Genomic DNA, 18,836 nt, shown 5'->3' with positions numbered 1-18,836 from the left:
TTTGGTGCCAGCTTCTCAAATGTGAGGAATTCATTTGAGTTTTGACTGTTGATCATTGGAAACAAACACTTTGAATACGTTAGATGGGCTTTTGGGAAATCATATTTCACCATTTTATGGTATTTTATTAACAACTAATCAACAGGATAAGTGCACTCTGTAGAGTGCATATCTCTGCCAGGAGACATTTCATTTAGCTGACACTTTTATCCAATAAATATATACAATAAGTGCATTCAACCATGAGAACTCAGAATAACAAGAATCAAGAGTACAATTTCTTCAAGAAATCCAAACTACAAAATGCTACAAGTAAGTGCCACTGAAGTGCTGTATTGAAGGAGTACAAACCACAATTGCCCCCCACCATATAGACCACAAGGGTATCGGAAATGTTTTTCACTCGCACGTCTTACGCATCAAATAGGCTCTCATTTTAATCAATGCAGCCGTCTGCTCCGGCACCATGCAGCTTAACTGCAGTTCACTGTGTAACACTTCATGTTGACTGTGTAATGCTTCCTCTACCTGTCAGTTCTGCTGTGTGTTTAGTTCTGTTAGTTTTAGTAGCCCCATTAGCTGTTACTACCTCTGTCAGCCAACTAGATCTCCTCCTACAGACCATAGACTCTATATTAGAAGGTGATGCGGTCACTGTGATGTCTCCTTTTGCTTTGTGGACTTCCATTTCGAAGCCTCAAGTTCGACATTTTGGTTCGGCAAGTTCTGCGTTTCTAAATTCTCCATTTACCACATAATATAAGATCTTTGATGCAAAACACACCAGACATATTGCTTAATAAATCCCCAAAAGGACATTCAGATCTTCATCTTCTTTGAATTCCAATTAATATTGTTATGTACTATACTGAAAAAAAAAGATAAAAGTAAAATCATGAAAAAATGTAAAATCAAAGAGCTGAAGTCATGTTAAACAATCCTCCACTGCCGGCTAAGTGTCGGAGCAGCAATGGCCCCAACAGACCCAATTTGAACAGGCTGTGTCACCGCTTACAACAGCAGTGAAGCCATTCTAGCTGCATGTAGAGAAATTGTAGAGTCATCTGATCGGCTCTTCTGATTGGCTCTTATAGAGACGATCAATCAAACTATTTAAAATGTAATATTGGCCGATAAGTCAGTGGCCAGTCAAATCAAAGCACTCTTAATTAAGAGTTCCATAGAAAACACTTTTCTTTGCCCATGACAACCTTCCTTCAATATAACCGCAACTACAACTACAAGAATATGTCATGCAATACTGATCCCAGTATTTATTAGCAGCAAATCCAGCTATCTCACATGACATCTCCTGTCACCATGTGTGTATTATTTCTTTCAAGGAATATGCACAAAGGAAAGGGCCACACTTCACTGATTGCAGCAAAGGTGCAGTTGAGATGCTTTCAGGCCCTTCTTCTGTCTGTTTGATAAAAAACTCTCCATGAGGAGTGAGTCTGAAACAAGGCACACACTTGTAAAATCCTGCCCTAAATTGGTTTATCTCAGTTGGTGTCACACATGAGTAGATTTATAGGTTTCCCGTTGTCAGCACTCCACAACATCAGCAGGACCAACGGTTAATTGGTTGCTTGATTTCAATGTTTATAGCAGCCCCATGAGTTGTTCCACATAAAAAATCTATGTACCGTGTGTTACGTTGGAGGGGGTCAGTTGCAAAGAGAGTGACCGTGTGACCCATGGCCAGTGGCAGAGTTCAAATGTTCTGTACAAGCCATGAGCCGTAGAGATAGACCTGTGGTTATTGGTGTGGAATATATCTCCAACAGCACATCACTTGCTGAAATAAACCAGCACTGTGGTGGAGGTGAAATTACCCTGAAATGTCACTATTTTATGTCAATGGAGCACTCAGTAGCACAGGATATGAATAACTGTGCTGTCCAGGATTTATTAAATAACATGTTGCTTTCACTAACACAAGTATGTAACTCTCTTGTTTGCCTTTTACTGATCTCTCCAGTGGCCCTTCAGCTTCCAGAGGGCCTCCAGATGTTTGCCTGTGTCATCGCTGACATCATTGAGAGGTAAGGTGGTTATTTTGATTGCTTATCTGTATTAGTCTGTATGAGTAGGAAGCAGACGTAGAAGTCAAGCCGCAGTCACTTACGTACTCCTTACAAGAGCGAGAGCCTTTATCGCAGTTCCTCGCCTTAGACCCAATAAGGGATTCAGCAGAAAATGAGACATGATTACGCTGTTTTAGGCCCGAGCCGATATCAGAGCGCCCCCTGCTCACAGTTGGAGGAGGACAAAGATTTTATTCTTGTTAATTACATCTTGTTTCCGTCTGCATATGCCCTCTTGCACAGCAGCACTCTACCACACAGACAACCACAATGTTTTTTTCTTGTTCATCCTGCAGTGAGAAGTGCTCCTGTGGTTTGCCCCACCCTGAGATGCATATAATGTATGCTTGGTTAATTAATTAATAGTAACGCACATACTGAAATAAATGACTTTTTTTGTGAGGGTAACAGTGAAGCACAAGAACAATCAGCTGTTTTTTTTGTGTCTTTTTTGTGTCTTTGTGGTCTCATTTCACATTCAGTAGGCCTCAGTTTCTCTGGAGCACTCTCAGCTAAGTGTTTTCTTTAAGAAAACGGCTGCCATCATTAAACACCTAGTGTGGTATCTTTGCATAGGTGTTTCGTCAATACTAACCTGATTATGAGATGGACAAGATGAAGAATTGAGTGGCTAAAGCTGCCATAAACCTTTCGGGTGGGGAGGATATTTGATTTCACACAGGAAACTTGGATCACATCAGTTTGACTACATCATTGGGCTCTTCGTGCCGACGTGGCTTTATATAACTATGCCAAGACACATTTATTTATTTAAAATAATAAAACGTATATTACTCAGTAAGGTGTGTCAAAGTGGTTGTCTTTCCCCATTGCCTTCAGTCTTTTCTCCCGCAGTATCAGACCTATCACGTTGTCGATCCATCTCTACAGTCATTTCTACACTTCTTTTTTTTTTTTTTTTTTTTATGAGAAAGATGATGGAGTGAAGTTTTGATGGTCTGGTCTTATCAGTTCTGCTGCTATCAGTCTGAGAGCTACCGCTGTTTGCTGGATTTCTTTTGTACTGCATGCCCATGCAGTCCACATTTATACGTTTGAATTGTCACTGTCCAACATGGAGTCTGCAAAATCGGCCCCATCTCTTCTAATGAGAGCAATTAGCGGGCAGTAATTGCTTCTCTCACCGCATCCTCTATTGCTCATCCCTCTGCATTTTTCACCCTCTCTTCACCATCCACATGATTTCTCCCTGAGACTGCAGCAGAGAAGATGGTTCTCACGGTTTCCCTTCATTAGCTCCTGCTATATAGTTTCCCCTAAGCTATGTTGCATCTGTCTGTGCTGTCTCACTAAATATGTTATTTTTTTCAATTCTAGTCTAGTCAATTCTAGAACAGATGGGTTCTTTGAATCCTGTATGAAAGTCAGAGCCTTTGTGAAGTACTAAATTACTTGCTATCTAGTGCACAGATTGATGGGTTGAGTATATCATTTGATTGGTATAAGCTGCGTTTGAGTTCTGTTGTCCCCCTACAAAATATCAACAGTCTTGACAAACTCAAAGATGGATACACATGTTGGTCATCTAGGATCACTGTTTTTCCCCTTGGTCCAGTACGACTTGGGCATTCAGTGTTCCCCCTAGGTTTACAGCTTTGGGATAGCTTACAATAGCGATAGCTTAAAGCAGCAAATCCCATTGTGAAAAGTATTTATTACCCTGTTCATGGTTGAGAAGTCCCTCTCATAGTTTACACTGCTGACCAATGGAAGCCAGCAGGCTCATTGTTGGGTACAAAGTACCAAAGTTCTGACGGTGTGGCCAGCTGTGTCTTGTTTTAAAAAGATTCAAAATGATGTCAGGAACATAGTATATTGTTCATGATTGGATCTGAGTGGATCTATTCATTCATGCAATGTATTTATTTATGTACTGTATTTACTTACATCAGTCTTGTACAGCCAGGGGGAGTATTTCCCCTCTGACAGCCAAGCTGGGTCAAAACCTTCATTCTGCGGTGACTGGACTTTTGCTGCTTGTCAGGGTGTGGCGGCCGGCGGGGCAGGTCGTAACACTTTAGCTAATTTCTGTACTTGAACCTGGAGCAGGAGAGCTACTCCGTGTTCTACTCGCAGGAGAGGGAGTGTTGCCATCTTCACCAACCCGGGAGTGTTTAAAACAAAGCAGAAATATCTGTCTGCTTTTCACGCGACATATTTTTTATGAGCAGAGGAGAATTGTAAACGTGCGACCATGTAGAGACAGAAATTAGATAAATAACATAAGGCCATTTAGTTTGTTTAATATAAGAACAAGGTGTAGATCTGTTCTGTAGGAAAGGGAACCGTAAATGACTTTTGTTGTGATCTGGTGCTATATAGAAAATTAAATTAAACAACATTAACTTGACCTAGGGGAAACACTGGTATTATGTTGGCAGCGTTGATTTTTTTGTTGTGATTATGATACAATTTTACTGAACAAATCTGAGATCTATTTACAATGCAGACATTTTTTTAACAAAAGATGATCGTTTGGACAGATTATCTAAAGCGCTTTATTTGGAAGGGAAACTGAAATTTAGCCCAGAGAAAATGCTGGCATTAATTCTAAGTACATAGATATACATTTACTTCATTCGTATGTATAATTATACAGTAATACATTACACACCACCAATGTGTTAAAAGTATCTTCAAAATTAACAGGGATTAAAATTCCAGTATACAATGTATAAAGTCCTGAAATTGATATGACTTAATCGGCTAGAGAGAAGACATATTACTCTATTGAAGTGGTCGGGGCTGCAAAAAACATCAAATGCAATTGTACAGTGGTGTTACAGTGTGATGCCTCTTTTATCTTAATAACAATCTTTGGCTGAGTGCAGATAGCGACTCGGAGAGAGCACGCAAACCATCAAGAGCCAAGTTGAATTATAGCCTGCCATCAACGTACTCACAGAATTAACGCTAATAAGCGACAGTTGACATGACCTGCTGCTGGCGACGTTTGTCATTTCAACCTGTAAAAGAACCGGCTAAAAATGAAAGGCTGCTACCTGAATGTCTTGTATTCTAATCATTACTATTAGAGGGACATAGGAGAGATGACAGATGTGTTACCACTAGGGTTGTCACGATACCAAAATTATAACTTCGATATGATACCTGCCATAAATATCCCGATACCCGATACTTACGATACAATACCAGAATTCGATACGATACCACAAACACAATACGATACTGGTATATTTATCTATAATAGTAATAAATAAAACATCTGTATGGTTACCTTTTTACCAGCTTGTTCCTGCCCAGCTTTTTCAATACTTAACAAATGACATTAGTATTAGCCTACAGCAAGATATTTTGCTGTAGGCTAATATTTTTTATTTTTTGTATCGGTACCCCGTGCAACCCTAGTTACCACTTGAGCTGAGGGGATTTTGGGAACCTTAGTGTCAATTAGTGGAGCAACCAAATGATTATTTTTCCTTTCACACACTCTAATTTTGCAGCGAAATGCTTGCAGTGTAGAGCCCAGCTGTCATTAAGGACAGCAGCTCTGCAACAATAGCAGGTTGAAGTAGATCTGTTTTTAGCAGACATAACAATGACACATTGGAACAGGGTCATCATGAATCTGTGTACATACTGTACCTCAGAAAACACAACATATGCAGGGTCTTTGCAAAAGTCTACACCCATAAGTTGGGAAGCTGCAGGGTGTAGCTAATGTGACGGACACAAGAATGGCACTTTACAGTTAACAGTCACAACAAGTCCAAGAGCTTATCGGAGCAAACGGTGAATAAGGTCAACACCGTCTGGTGGCTCCTTATTGTATGAGCTCTGATCCTGATGTGGGGATGAAATTGCAATATCTGTAAGGAGAAGCTAAAGGAACTCAGTCTTGGTTCAACAATCTCAACACAAGAGCTCAGAATTTGGCTGATCCCTTCCCAGGTGTAACCTGCAGGTGAACCCGGTCTATCTCTGTTTGTTTAATCCCCCCCCCCCAGAGGTCCCAGGAGTTAGGCGGCTCTGGCATCACCATCACTGCCACAGTCCCTCGTACTCGGGGAGACAGGGCTGAGGTCCATATCAAAATGGGGATAAAAGGGCTAAGCTGCCCTCAGAGTAAGGCGCTTCAGTGGGAGGGACTGCTAAATCTTAATGAGGACAAGCAGCTCTGATTTATGGCAATGCTGCATGTTAATACAAAACATACACCCTTTTATATTTGCACCCATGGCAACACATTTCCAACTTCAAATAAACAGAATTAGACAAATTAAGGTGGCAATAGACACGTTTTCAAATTTCTTTGACTAGCGTTTCCAATTGGTATAATTGTTGCCGTTGCTGTTGCAAAGACGGCCAGATCACTTTCTGAGCAACTACCAACAACACAGATGACTTTCTCACTAGATTTAGCGACTTCTCAGATCCTCTTGAAAAGCCACTAGCGACAAATTCAGAGACTCATTCAGACCATCAGGGAGAAATCCAGAATTACATTATGTTCATGACCAATGCTGCTCAGAGTAATCAAAGTGCACAACTCTTCTTCCAAACAGCATGGAGTCTCTTGCTCTCCTCTTGCTCTGTGCTCTGGCCGTCTCTCCCTCACTGCAACTGACACAACCACGAAGCTTTATACAAAATAATGTGTGAAGACCTCCCCAATATGCATTTGTGTTTTCCACAGTTACTTCCGTTGTTCCACCATCAACCATTTCCGCAACTGGGGATAGTAACTGCAAAGAACTTACATTGATACTCTTTGGCAACTGTAGGTAAAATGTAATACATTTTCCGCCAGGGCCAAAGGCTCACCAAAGGACCTCAGACTACAACCAAGCTCTTATGGTGATGGTCAGCCAATCCAATATGTGCCTGACGAATGCAATACTTTCCACTGGGAATGGTGGGGAGGCAAGTTCCCCTCACTTTTCAGAATTATTCTTTTATTTAAATTGTGTTAAATTTATATTTAAACAGCGTCCTCTTACTGTCCAGCTATCAAAATCCAGCTTGTCTCCTTCATTATTACCATGCATTTAAAACAATTATGTTTTTCCAGAGAGAGCGAGTATGTTGCGGACCTATTTGCTCTGTGAATCACATTATTTTTAAGGTTAATTTTAAATGTTGGTATCAGTAGTTTTAGTTTGACATTACTAACCTAAAGATGTTTCCGCCCACAGTGCTCCATATCATATTTGTGTCACTGATCCCCACTTGATACTTTGTATTCTGTTGGATTGGTCTGTAAATTCCACTAATACCTGCCGCCTAAATAACCATGTCACAATATGTAAAGCAGCGTTATTTCACTGCCATTCTCCCTTTTCTGATTCTCTCTGTTTCACTTCATTCTTTACTCTCTGTGTTTACATTGTCACAAATTCAAAGACTTGTGAACCCTGCTTTTATTAGTAAACAAGAGAAAAAGCTTTCAGTATAAAAGAAATAATGGCTGTCTTGTGCAGGCAGGCACTGATGCATGTGCTGTCACTGTACCATATGTTTTATTTCCTTTGATGGTATGCCAGCTGTCTAAACTTAGCTTTGAATGATACTTTTATGGACTTACTTCAGTATTTACTGCTGCTTCTTTTGTAACAGTGGGGTGATATAAAGGGAGTCGCAGGGTATGTGGGGATGGTGCCGTGTCCCGATCCATAAAGACAAATTTGCTGACCACACAAGGCCAAACCCTTTTGCTATTGACGCAAAAAACAATAGTGAAAAATGAATAGACAATATACATGATTAAATGGTAATACTGTTGTTTTTAATATAAGTTCCAAGGACTTCCTATTAACAGATTGTTCAACCTGTCACCTGACAAGTATTTTTTTGAAAGCGCAGGCCCTTTTCCGACGACTGCTTTTTAGATGGTTCTGTGTGACAAACCATCTGGCACTTCAGGTTAGGTTTTCTAATTCATAATCTTGTTTGATTAGAGATGCATGAAAGTCACTGGTTTAATACAGTGAACAAAATGTTGCATTAAAAGGTAGTTAAAAATAAGAGGAAGAACAGAGAGAAGCTGAGACCGTTCAAATATAATGTGTGACTAAACAGTCACCAGAATATTTATTTTCCCAAGATCTGGCAGTTGCCCTAAACCCACTCACCAGTTAACAATTGCCTTAGTTTCGCGTTTTTCCGCAGAATAACAGTCAGCAAAAAATTGCCCTTGTCTGCAGACTACAGTATAATGAGGCCCACATTTGTGATTAACATAGAAACAAGACTAGGAAGGAAGCTTTCCCAAAAATGGCCTCATGAATAAAGATAGTTTAGTAACTAAGCCTACGCATTGTCAGAGATGGCCAAGCAGCCCCGGCATTGAGCATAAAGTGATGAGTAAGGAATATGCAATTTGTAACAATCTCAAAGCACCATCATAAATAGTGTCCAACATCCAATAATGCTGAACTGATCGAGTCTCAACACATCACCATAATCGTACAATAGTTACATTTGGCAAAAACAAATTTGGCTCTGCAGGAAAAAAAGGGAAAGTTAAACACTCCAACACGTATGCATGCTTTTGAGCAATATTTTCAGTGTGGGCTTTAAACAAATGGCAGCCATCCATTGAAATCTTCAAATGTCTGGAAAAAAGACACCAGCTTCCGATACTTTTAATTTATGACCAGATAGCTGCATAACTTATTACTTTTTTTTTCATCACACGTTTCTGTTTAGTGCTTGCATGTTTAACTAAGAAAGTGAACACTATGTATTGGTTAGTGTTTTTTGACGAGTGATATCAACGTCTGTGCAGGTTATCTGTGCATGGACTTTTTGAGATGCAGTTTTATACAGGAGTGGAAATGCATAGCAATTCATTCAGTTCAGTGTGAGGTTTTTTACTTGTGTTTCACTGAAGGCGGAGCTTTGCACACACTCCGTGAGCAGAGTAGAGCAACGTCATTCAAGCGAATTGCTACCATGATTAGCTGCCGTCTCTCAACAATGTTGGGCTGATAACATGTACATGCGGGCTGAAATTCAAACTTGGTGTTATTGGAAGCTCTATGATTTAAAGCAAAGTCTGCTAGCTGCAAGGCTAATTAATGTAGTCTATAATGCCATAGGCATTTAGGAAGTGCCCTGTCTTAGAGCTGCTATGTTAAAAACTTATTCACTTCTAAAGCAATGCAGATTTGTGGAAATTTGTGGTTTTATGTTTATTTGTAATGTACATTTTCTGGTGGGTCACACAGATACTGGTATTAAACAAAAAAGATGCAGCTTTTTATATTATAGACTGTTTTAGTTAGATTTTTAGAATATTTCTGAATAGAAACAGTTCCGATTTACTTGATTGTTTGCTTTAATTGATGAAAACGTAGCAATGTACACTAAACTGTAGGATGCAATACATTGAGATGCATAAGGAGAGCTGGTGTGGAGGCAGTTGTATGCTTGTATGTATGATTGAACACAACATGTGATGGAAAGCGCTTACTTGGTGAACCCACTGACACAATGTGCCTGTTTTCTGTCTCTCTCCATCATGTACTATCCCAGATATCTGTCAACGTAGGCCCTCGACAGCTCAAGTAACAGTCATGTCAGATGCAATGTGTTGTTAAATTAAGGTACAGTATGCACACACTGCCCCCAGACATCTCCAGGTCCTTCAACGTAGCAGTCTTCATCCATCAGAGTATTTCTCCTATGATGACGGCAGGTTGAATCATTTGTGTAGGAGCAGCACCCACAGCCCACAGCCTCCCAGGGTAAATGTCAACTCCATTAGGAAGGGGCCCGGTGCCTCCCAACGCCTTCTTGGCCTCACATTGTCACAGTCATCATGGGGCCCACAGCACAGCTGAGCTGTAGCAACATATCTGGGTGTAAGTGAGATGGGTGAGTGTGTCTTTGTGTCAGGGTGTATGTACGTGTGCTTATGTGCACCATAGCTGTGAGTCTGTTCCGACTCTTGTCTGCTCTTTGGCTATATGAGATCCTATAAGAACTCCCAGCTCACACACATGTTCTGTCTAATTAGCTCTCCTGCTAGGCACACCCTCACTGCCCACTCAAAGGTTATGTTGAACGCAACAATATCTCATTGACAGCGACCGCCTGCAAACCCTGTAGAAACCTGTCATTTCTTTTTTTTCCTCCTTTTTTTTTTCTGTTCCACAGTGTGGGGAGAGACATGCTTGCAGACTAAATGAAAGAGGAGAACGGTTAGACTTCCCGTCCAGTGCCCCTTGACAAATTTGTATTTAGAGGGGTACAGCGGAGGAGAGGCGGAGCCTTTTGTCCGTAAATGTTCTGTTATATTTGTACAAGCTCATGGGTATTAGATCTGCAAACCCAGCAACAAACTGTGTATCTGTCTTGCATACTTAATGTGACTGTGCTTTGTGTTCAAAGCTGCATACTATACTCTCAGTTCATACCGATTTGGCCAAAATGTAGCATGTAGTATTCTAACCAAAGCAAAGTATGTTGTATACCAAAAATCCCACAATATGCATACAAGGGATAAAACGCTAACATGTAGCTATCTAAGAACATCAGATTTCAGCATGTCTATTGATTATTTTAATATTCTATGTCTACACAAATAATGATGGGGGCAAGTTAGCAAGCTAATGTTAGTTATGCGGGACTTGCAAACATAATACTGCATAGCTTTCTGTATGATCCACATTCCACTATCAAACAATGTACTGAGTATCAAGATCCCAGAGTTTTCCATTCTTCCTGCTGATGCCTCACTCTTGTTTTTTTCAGTTTCGCCAGCTTATGAAAACATTGTTCTAAGTTCTTTACCCTGTTGGTAGTGTGTCCCACCACACGGAAGCTTTTAGGCATTTTTCTGTTGCTTGCCAGTAGACGATGGGCAGCACCTTCACGCAATACAAATTAACTGAGAGGTGAATTGCTTTCCCCTCCGGTGTGGGCGGGACTTAAATGTGCTCTGTCTGTATACTGCCAAATGAATAGATTCAACAGTTTCGTACTCCTGATGAACGGCACGTAGAAGGCGGTTTTGAATACTTCCATTGTCAATGATTTTCTTTATTAATGATACACAAAGTTGAGCATGGAAAGGAAAGGTCAAACTCAAAACTACCTTGGGTAGTATTGTCGTCGCAGGTACTGGTCACTTCCTGCTGTTGATTGACTCTGATGCCATCTCATCGTTTTTTGATTTGATTTGTAGTGCCAGATAGGAGAGGGTGAATTGAATCAGTGACACTTACATTCCTTCGCACCTCACGGACAAAGACCAGGAGACCTGCTGTTTCCAGCTTTGCTAATCACATCTCTTCTCAGGGGGACATTATGCCCAGGCAGACCAGACATCCTCATAGGTGCTGGCATTGTGTAATATGATATCTCGGCGACAGATCGCACCTTGAAAATTGCCTGAGCTGTCATGAAAGTACAATTCATTCCTTCTAGAGACACAGTAATAATAACATGAGGTTGCATTGGCTGTAAGTTGGACGAGACTGGGCGAGCCAGAGGTTGCGAGTATTTGTTCTTAATGCCCGGCCTTTGACTTCCAAATGAAATGTGAAGATAGTAATGAAAACACCTGTGTGAAGGCGGTAGATGTTCACTCCACCGGTGAAGAGACCGCTGGTGTTATCTGGAACTAGATGCTTTTTATTCATGATACAAACACATATCCCCTCTTCTCAGCAGTGTGTAGAAGAGATAAGCAATGTTGAGTGCTGAAGCTTGCAGTCCTTCGTTTCCCCTCTGTCCTGTCTCAAGCACAGCCAGTCAGCCATAATCACTCTCATTTTGGATGGCACTGTCCAAGGCACATGTCCATGTAATTGCATTCACAGAGAGCTGTGTAATATTATGCACAGCCTGTATGCTGACAGACTATTACATATGCTTTTAAAATGTCCTTTCACAGTAAGTCCACTGACTTTGCTCTGGCAGTTGAAAGACACAAATTGGGTGATGCACAATCCCTAAATTGGAAAGAACAAAAACAAACAAACCTCTTTTCCAATCCAACATGAACGTTTCTATTATGAAAACATGGACCTATTTTCTTATAATTTGCCCTACTTTGCAGATCTATTTCTACAGACGTCTATACATATAGTATGTACTAACATCTAAGTACCTCGTGTACATCATGAAGTAGTGGACAATAAATGATTTGCACAAAGTGATTATCAAAGATCTATGTAACTGTACTTCATGTTAAGGGTGGGGAATAGAGAGAACAGCAGCTCATATGAGAACATTATTTTCCGTTAGGGGATGAATGAAGGACAACTCAATCACTGCGACCCAGCGAGATTTATCAAGCATAGAGTAGGCGTTCCCAATAATTAAGTGAGAGATGTAATGATAGACAGCGGCACAGAGAAATTATAACAAGGAGCACAAGAAGAGAGGAAAGGAGTCAAACAGCTTGAGAAAATAAAGAGAGGAGAGAGATTGTGAAATGACTTGAGGGAGCAAAGTGACAGACGACGGAGGGAAGCCTTAGGGATGAATGAAAGAGGAATTAGATGGATGTGACCTCATCAATCGCTACAAGATATAATCTTTATTTCCCTTAGTTTACTTTTATGTCATGAGGATTGTGGCTAAAAGGGGAGTGATTTCTATATTTCTGTATTTGTGCTTTTTCACTGGTTAGAGGCTTTGCGCCGGAGTTTATTAACATATTAATCAAGACACAATGATGATGATGATGATGATGGTTGTTGGTTTGTTTGTTAGTTTTATCAACAGTGTCAGCCAGTCCACCCATCCACATTGTCCTGATGAAGCAGATGAGCACAGAGTCTTTGACTACTTCACTCATACATTTACAATAACAATAACATTTTGTATTTGGGGGCAGAGGAAAGGAGCTGGTAACACAACGCTGACTTGTTATCACCTTTTCAGATGATGTATGACAGACTTGTCAGTAGGCCTGTGCCTATTGTTATTGCATCGTGGGTGGACGATTGAAGGGATGATTGATTGTTTTTTTCGCCACACCGATACTAAGGTGATTTTCTATCAGAACCAAGATATTATAAAAATAATAGAGAAAAATAGAGTTGTTAACCTACTGTGCCTTTACATATGTTTCTGGTGGAACAGCTTGCACTGTACCCCGTTAATCAGCACGAGTTTCTTACATTACAAGAATGTTTGACACCGTTTTTCAGTGACTTGATCATCTTTGTTCTCCAAATGCCTGCTAACCACACATTTGCTCCACGCTAAATTTGAACTTTTGGACTCTTATTGAAAAGGAAGCCGTTGTTTGAAGGAGGCGATGCTATTGCATAGATTTTCATTACAATGTGAACACTCTTTTACAGAAAGTTTTTACTTAGGCCTTACTTTGGCCTTGGTGCTTGCTAAGAGCTTAAAGGTTGTATCATTCTAGTGCTCCATCAGAGCTCAGCCACACCGCTGCCTTCCTGGCAATCTGATCGTCTGCGATCTCAAGTAACCACAATTGAACTATATGAGAGCAGAAATGATTGCCCAACCCTACTTGTCAGCATACAGTTTGCACATCCAGCAGATGCAGCGCAATATTAGCATTCATTTGGAGCCATGTTTCTGTCCACCTGATGAATATAAGTAATTCACCTCGAGAACGGAGAACGATTTCTTTCTTTACCCAAAGGCGACGAGGGAATCCAGATTTGAGTTCACTAAGAACAACCTATTTTCCCTAACAACTTGATCTTTTGTTATAAAGGTATTGATTTATAGCCGCTTTATAACATTAGTACTTATTTTTCAGAACAATAATATTGATTTGGGCTCATGATAGTACATATTTAGTAGTAGATCGTACATACAAACACGTTTTTTTGAAGACGCTTTAAACTTATTCACATGTTGGCTTTCCGTGAACGCATGTATGCTTACGGTATGATTAGTTTACTTCAGGCTGGAAAAGAGGCAAATAAAGTTTCAGCCAACAAGAGCAGCTTCAAGGAAGCTTTACTGTTCTATTCTTGTAAATACAATACAATAACACTTCATACTACCATTATCTGTCCTCTCAAGTCCCTTATCCTGTTCCCTGTCTTGATACCCACCCAGATCTGATAACCACTCTTTTTTCACCTCCTAGAGCAATATTTGCAAAACAACAGTCGCACTTGTAATAACTGTTGCTGCATGGTCGTTTTGTTTCCGTCTCTTTTAAGCATGCTCTGCTTTCCTGTACAGTTTGGGACTCAATCTTGATAAAGCTGTAGGCCTTTCTCTAATGACCCATGGCTCAGGCTTTTGAATACATGCCATGACAAATAGATTAGATACACTCATGAAATAGCAGTAATGATCTTGTTTTTCAGGGTGTTAAAGGATTATCTAATGGTATTACTGAAAACATCTGTGTAAGCATCAACCCACACTCGCTGCCTCACGTCTCTCATTCCTGGTCTATGTTCAATAACTGCAGTTAGACATATTTTACAGGGGCATTTGACTCCAAATGTTCTCTGTTGAATACACAACTTGTCAATATGACATATAGGGGAATATGTAGGGAGAGACATAGAAAAAAAGACATACATAACGGGAGGAGTCGAGATCATTTAATCCTTCTGTCTAGTGCCTCTTGCCAAATTTATTTTTGGAGGGGAGCACTTTGTCAGGGTATTTTCTATGTGCGCAGAAAGCAGATTATCAATATCAGATTTTCTAATATTACAACCGCAGCAGCAAACAGCTCATCTGTTTTACGTAGTTTGCCCTCCTACTAGTCATTATAAGCCCTCACTCTCTTCCTCTGTCTGTCGCCATCCTTTTCAATATTTCTCTTGTTCCGTTTATCAAATCACATCTCTTGTTTTCCCTCTATATCATCTCTCACTCAACATTATCTCTTCCACAGGGCTTTCATTTTCCTCCTTTCTTTTAAATGTAATCTTTCCCCCCCCACCTAATTTGCCTAAACTGAACTCATTTAAGAAGGGAAATAATGATGGCTCGTGTATGCAGAACTACCCGGCAACCTCTGGGAGAAGCCTCTTTTCCTGGGCCAATCTGCCGTGCCCCGTGCCAAAGCCCACTCACCGACACACTGATGGGGCTGATGTCTGAAATGTAATGGAATAAAAGATGAGCCTTTGCCAGATGTAGGAAATAATTCACACTTGTATTTTGTGTTCAGGGAAAGGTGTGTGCGTGTGCGTGTGTGTGTGCGTGTGCGCATGCTCGTGCGCGTGCGTGTGTACACATGGTCTGCAAACATGCCACATATGCTCATTTGAGTTGTCTGCCAGTGTATCAGTGGAAACTGAGCAGTGCTGCACCTGTACCCACCTTGCTGACCTACTTGTCACTTTTTTCCCTAAGTGACCAGTCCGCTATCTCGGCTGTTATTAGACATGTTATCAGCACAGTCAAATATGGACAGACAACCTACTGTGGAGGGTACTGCAACCTTCCTTAACCGGCATTCACACCAACAAAAACCCACATGTACCAGGATGCAAGAGGTTGGGTTTTAAATGGGTGCACAGGGCCAAATTGGGTGGCTAGTTGAAACATAACGTTACACTCCATCGTGTTTTGGTCATTCATGCAGATTCATGCATTTGTGTTGTCACATAAATCAGCATATTTTGAATTTGTAAAAACTCCTCTTGTGAAGTCTTTGTGTCATATTCTGTTGCTCTTGATTATTTATAGTACATAATACAAGTCAAGTTTAAGCAAACGTATAATATACTTGTAATACATAACATAAGCTGCTGGTTGAATCAGGTCTATGACTTGGTGATCACTTATCTAACTAAAAATTATTGCAATGACTAATCAGAGCAAACAGTAGTTTGTCCTCGAACCATTTAAGAGGGATTCAGTTCAGGCTCTCATATGTTTATGAAGTTCACAAAAAAGAACTTTGATAATCTATGCACTATTCACCAAAAACAAAGTTAAAAGGCATTTTATCAAGACCTCTGTTTTATTTTTGATTTATGAGCAAAAGCAGAGCGGATAGAAATTCTTTGAAGAACAGCCAACTGGATCGGAGCAGCTGGTTAGATCTTTTGGAAACTTCTGACACTGTTCATTATATCCCAAATAAGGGCACGAGCAGCTCAAAGGATAATCTTAACTATCCCCATGCAAGTTTGGGACATCCGGATGTCTTTATTTGCAGAGATCATGTCTTTCTACTATGCTGTGGCAAAGAGAGAAAGCACAAAGTGAGCTGAGATGCTCACTGACTGATCCCTAACGCACCAAGGGGAGTTGTCTGAGGTCGCACTATGTGCTGGTTTATTTTGGTATTAATAGTGCTCTGGCCAAAGTAAACTAGCCTTTTAATAACTGCCGATCAGCTATAATGTGAGAGATTCTGATTGCTACTGCTGTATTCTTCAGGATATTCTCTCATTCTTATTTATTGAAATTAATTTTATACAAAGTTTAAATTCACTGTTTATCGATACATTATGAAAGTCCTGACATTTAAAGACAAATATGGTAGCACTCCGTATTTTAAGTGCACAGTATAGAGGATGCTAACATAGTCTGGACTCCATCCCAGCATGCACTCAGTGTGAGGCAGGCTTGATAGATTTTCAATCCATCAGGGTCAACATATTCACAATCCTGCTTGGCAATTTAGAGTCACAATCCATTTGCATGTGAGCCCCTGGAGGAAACCCACCGGTAGGAACATGCAGACTTAATATAGAGCGAGCTTTGGCCAAAGATTAAAACCAGGACACTCTTTTGTGAAATGACATTGCTAACTGCCAAGCTGATGCCAGAGCAACATGTGGTTGGTTTGCAGGTGTTCCCTGCCATAACTTAACATCATTTTAATGACTCAGTTTGATGGCAAATGCTCATTAGGTACCATGAAAAGTACCATAAAGGTACTTTGACTTTTAGCGTTGAGCCCAAGTGATGCAACACTCAAAAACCTGGAAAGCTTTGGAACGCTGTAATTGTTTTCTTACCCATGTTGCAAAATTACTGCTGAACAAATTAAATCACGTCAGTTGGGAAATAAGGAAGCATGCATGTAGTAATTGGATGAGCCAACCGGACGATGACAGAGGACTGTGAAAAGTTTCATTGTGACCAGTTTTTTTTTTCCTGCCAGACTTGTTGGCCATCCACACACTCACCAAAGCAACTGCTTTTAAATGCATGACACGCAGCACTAATGCAGCTTATGAGAGCTTGTTGTTCTTGCCTTGATTGCTCGCCATTAGTATCAACATTTTTATTTCAGACTCAAGATCCAGATAGTACAAAACATTAAATAGAATAAAATACATACAAAATCACAAGTAGACCTACCAATGCCTTTATAAATAGACAGCTGTACTAGTGTCTCCACAGCTGAGACTGGCGCGTAGAACTAAACTTTATGTTTGATAAAACTATGATTATTACATTTTTCGGAGTCAATGACCTGGCAGATAAATTCATACATTATATTTCTTAAAACAGCTTGGAAAGTATTAACTCCTGCAGCCACACACATTTCACTGGCACCACTCGGTGAAATCTCGGTGTCTTCAGTAATATTCTCATGACATCATTATAAGCTACTTGAAGTTTCTGTAAGCTTGCTTTAAGCATCACAGAGTCATAATATGTATTTGTTTCCTTCCTGCTTCCTTTACATTAGCAGACCAATAGGAGAACACGAGTGTAGGCAAGACAAGCAGTACCATTTTCCTTTCATTCTTCATTCTGACTTTCTGGTACAGTGGAGATGGAGTAGTAGCATGTGAGGACCTTAGCCTCAATTTAATGGTCATTGTAGTACTTATAATCTAAATCAAGGGTGAAGTATTGTAGATACAATATTGCCAAGTGGGTAGATTGACTGATTAACAATGCAATCAAATTAGCTGAAGCCATGACAATTATTTAGAGGACAATCCAGATATAAAAACGTTTTCCTTCAGCCAGTTATAGTCCAATAAGCTCCAGCTATTCAGTGTAAATATGTCATATGCATGGCTACTGCCTCAAAACTTAACTATTCAAGTATCAAATCTAGATATTTTACAACATTAAATTGTGTTGCACATGGATATGAATGACATTTGATTTTGTACGTCCTTAGGGGCCCTGCATCTGAGTAAAGCATCGGACTTTGACACAGCTCAGTCTGTGTGACCCCAGAAATATCTGAAACGCAACTGTTCAAGTTGATGTCTGATATTGTGTATGACGCCTTCCAGTTATGAATTTCTGTGAACATATCAGAGTGAAGCATTGTTGCCTAAAATAGAATAAATAAACAACAAACACATCTGCTGTGCAGAACTGTCTTACCACCACCACATGCACAGTAATACTCATTTTCAACTGAAAATGTGTATGCAGAAGAAAAATGTAAATGCAGTAGAATACATCATCTGTCCGTATTGTTCAGTCAGCCCAAGATGAATACAGTATTTTAATTTTAATAGAATGCTGTAATTCTCTGAAGCTTTTGAATATTAAGATGTCCTTGTAAGAGCCTTTTTGAACTGTAATGCTTTCTCAAGCCGATGGGCCCAAGACTAATGCTGAAAATGACCTGCAACTTCCCACACCTCAAAACACCGCAAACGTTTAATCAACTGTTATTCAAACACATAGTGGCATCCCTTTGGTTTAATTCAGTCCAATACCTTTCATCAACAGATAATTGTCATTGGCAACATAATGGCTTTGTGAGTGCCAATGGGAATATTCTGAGACAGACGTTTTTCATTCTCTTTGTCTGCTGCTAAACATCTCGGAGCTGTCAGAAAAGTGTCCAGATGACAGCAGCAG

General features: G+C 40.2%; 1 protein-coding gene across 1 annotated transcript in view; it reads left to right on the top strand.

Annotated features, from left to right (window-relative positions):
* The window catches only part of dph1 (diphthamide biosynthesis 1), a 51,046-nt gene that overhangs the window by 6,345 nt on the left and 25,865 nt on the right, over nucleotides 1-18,836 (top strand). Inside the window, exon 3 of the mRNA XM_034548779.1 lies at nucleotides 1,985-2,048. Coding sequence (XP_034404670.1) covers nucleotides 1,985-2,048 — 64 coding nt within the window. The remainder of the gene's footprint in view (nucleotides 1-1,984; nucleotides 2,049-18,836) is intronic.

The sequence above is a fragment of the Cyclopterus lumpus genome, chromosome 13, assembly GCF_009769545.1.
Source record: "Cyclopterus lumpus isolate fCycLum1 chromosome 13, fCycLum1.pri, whole genome shotgun sequence".
Classification (NCBI taxonomy): domain Eukaryota; kingdom Metazoa; phylum Chordata; class Actinopteri; order Perciformes; family Cyclopteridae; genus Cyclopterus; species Cyclopterus lumpus.
The sequence above is the reverse complement of the archived record's forward strand: the minus strand, read 5'-3'. Positions and strand labels throughout refer to the sequence as shown.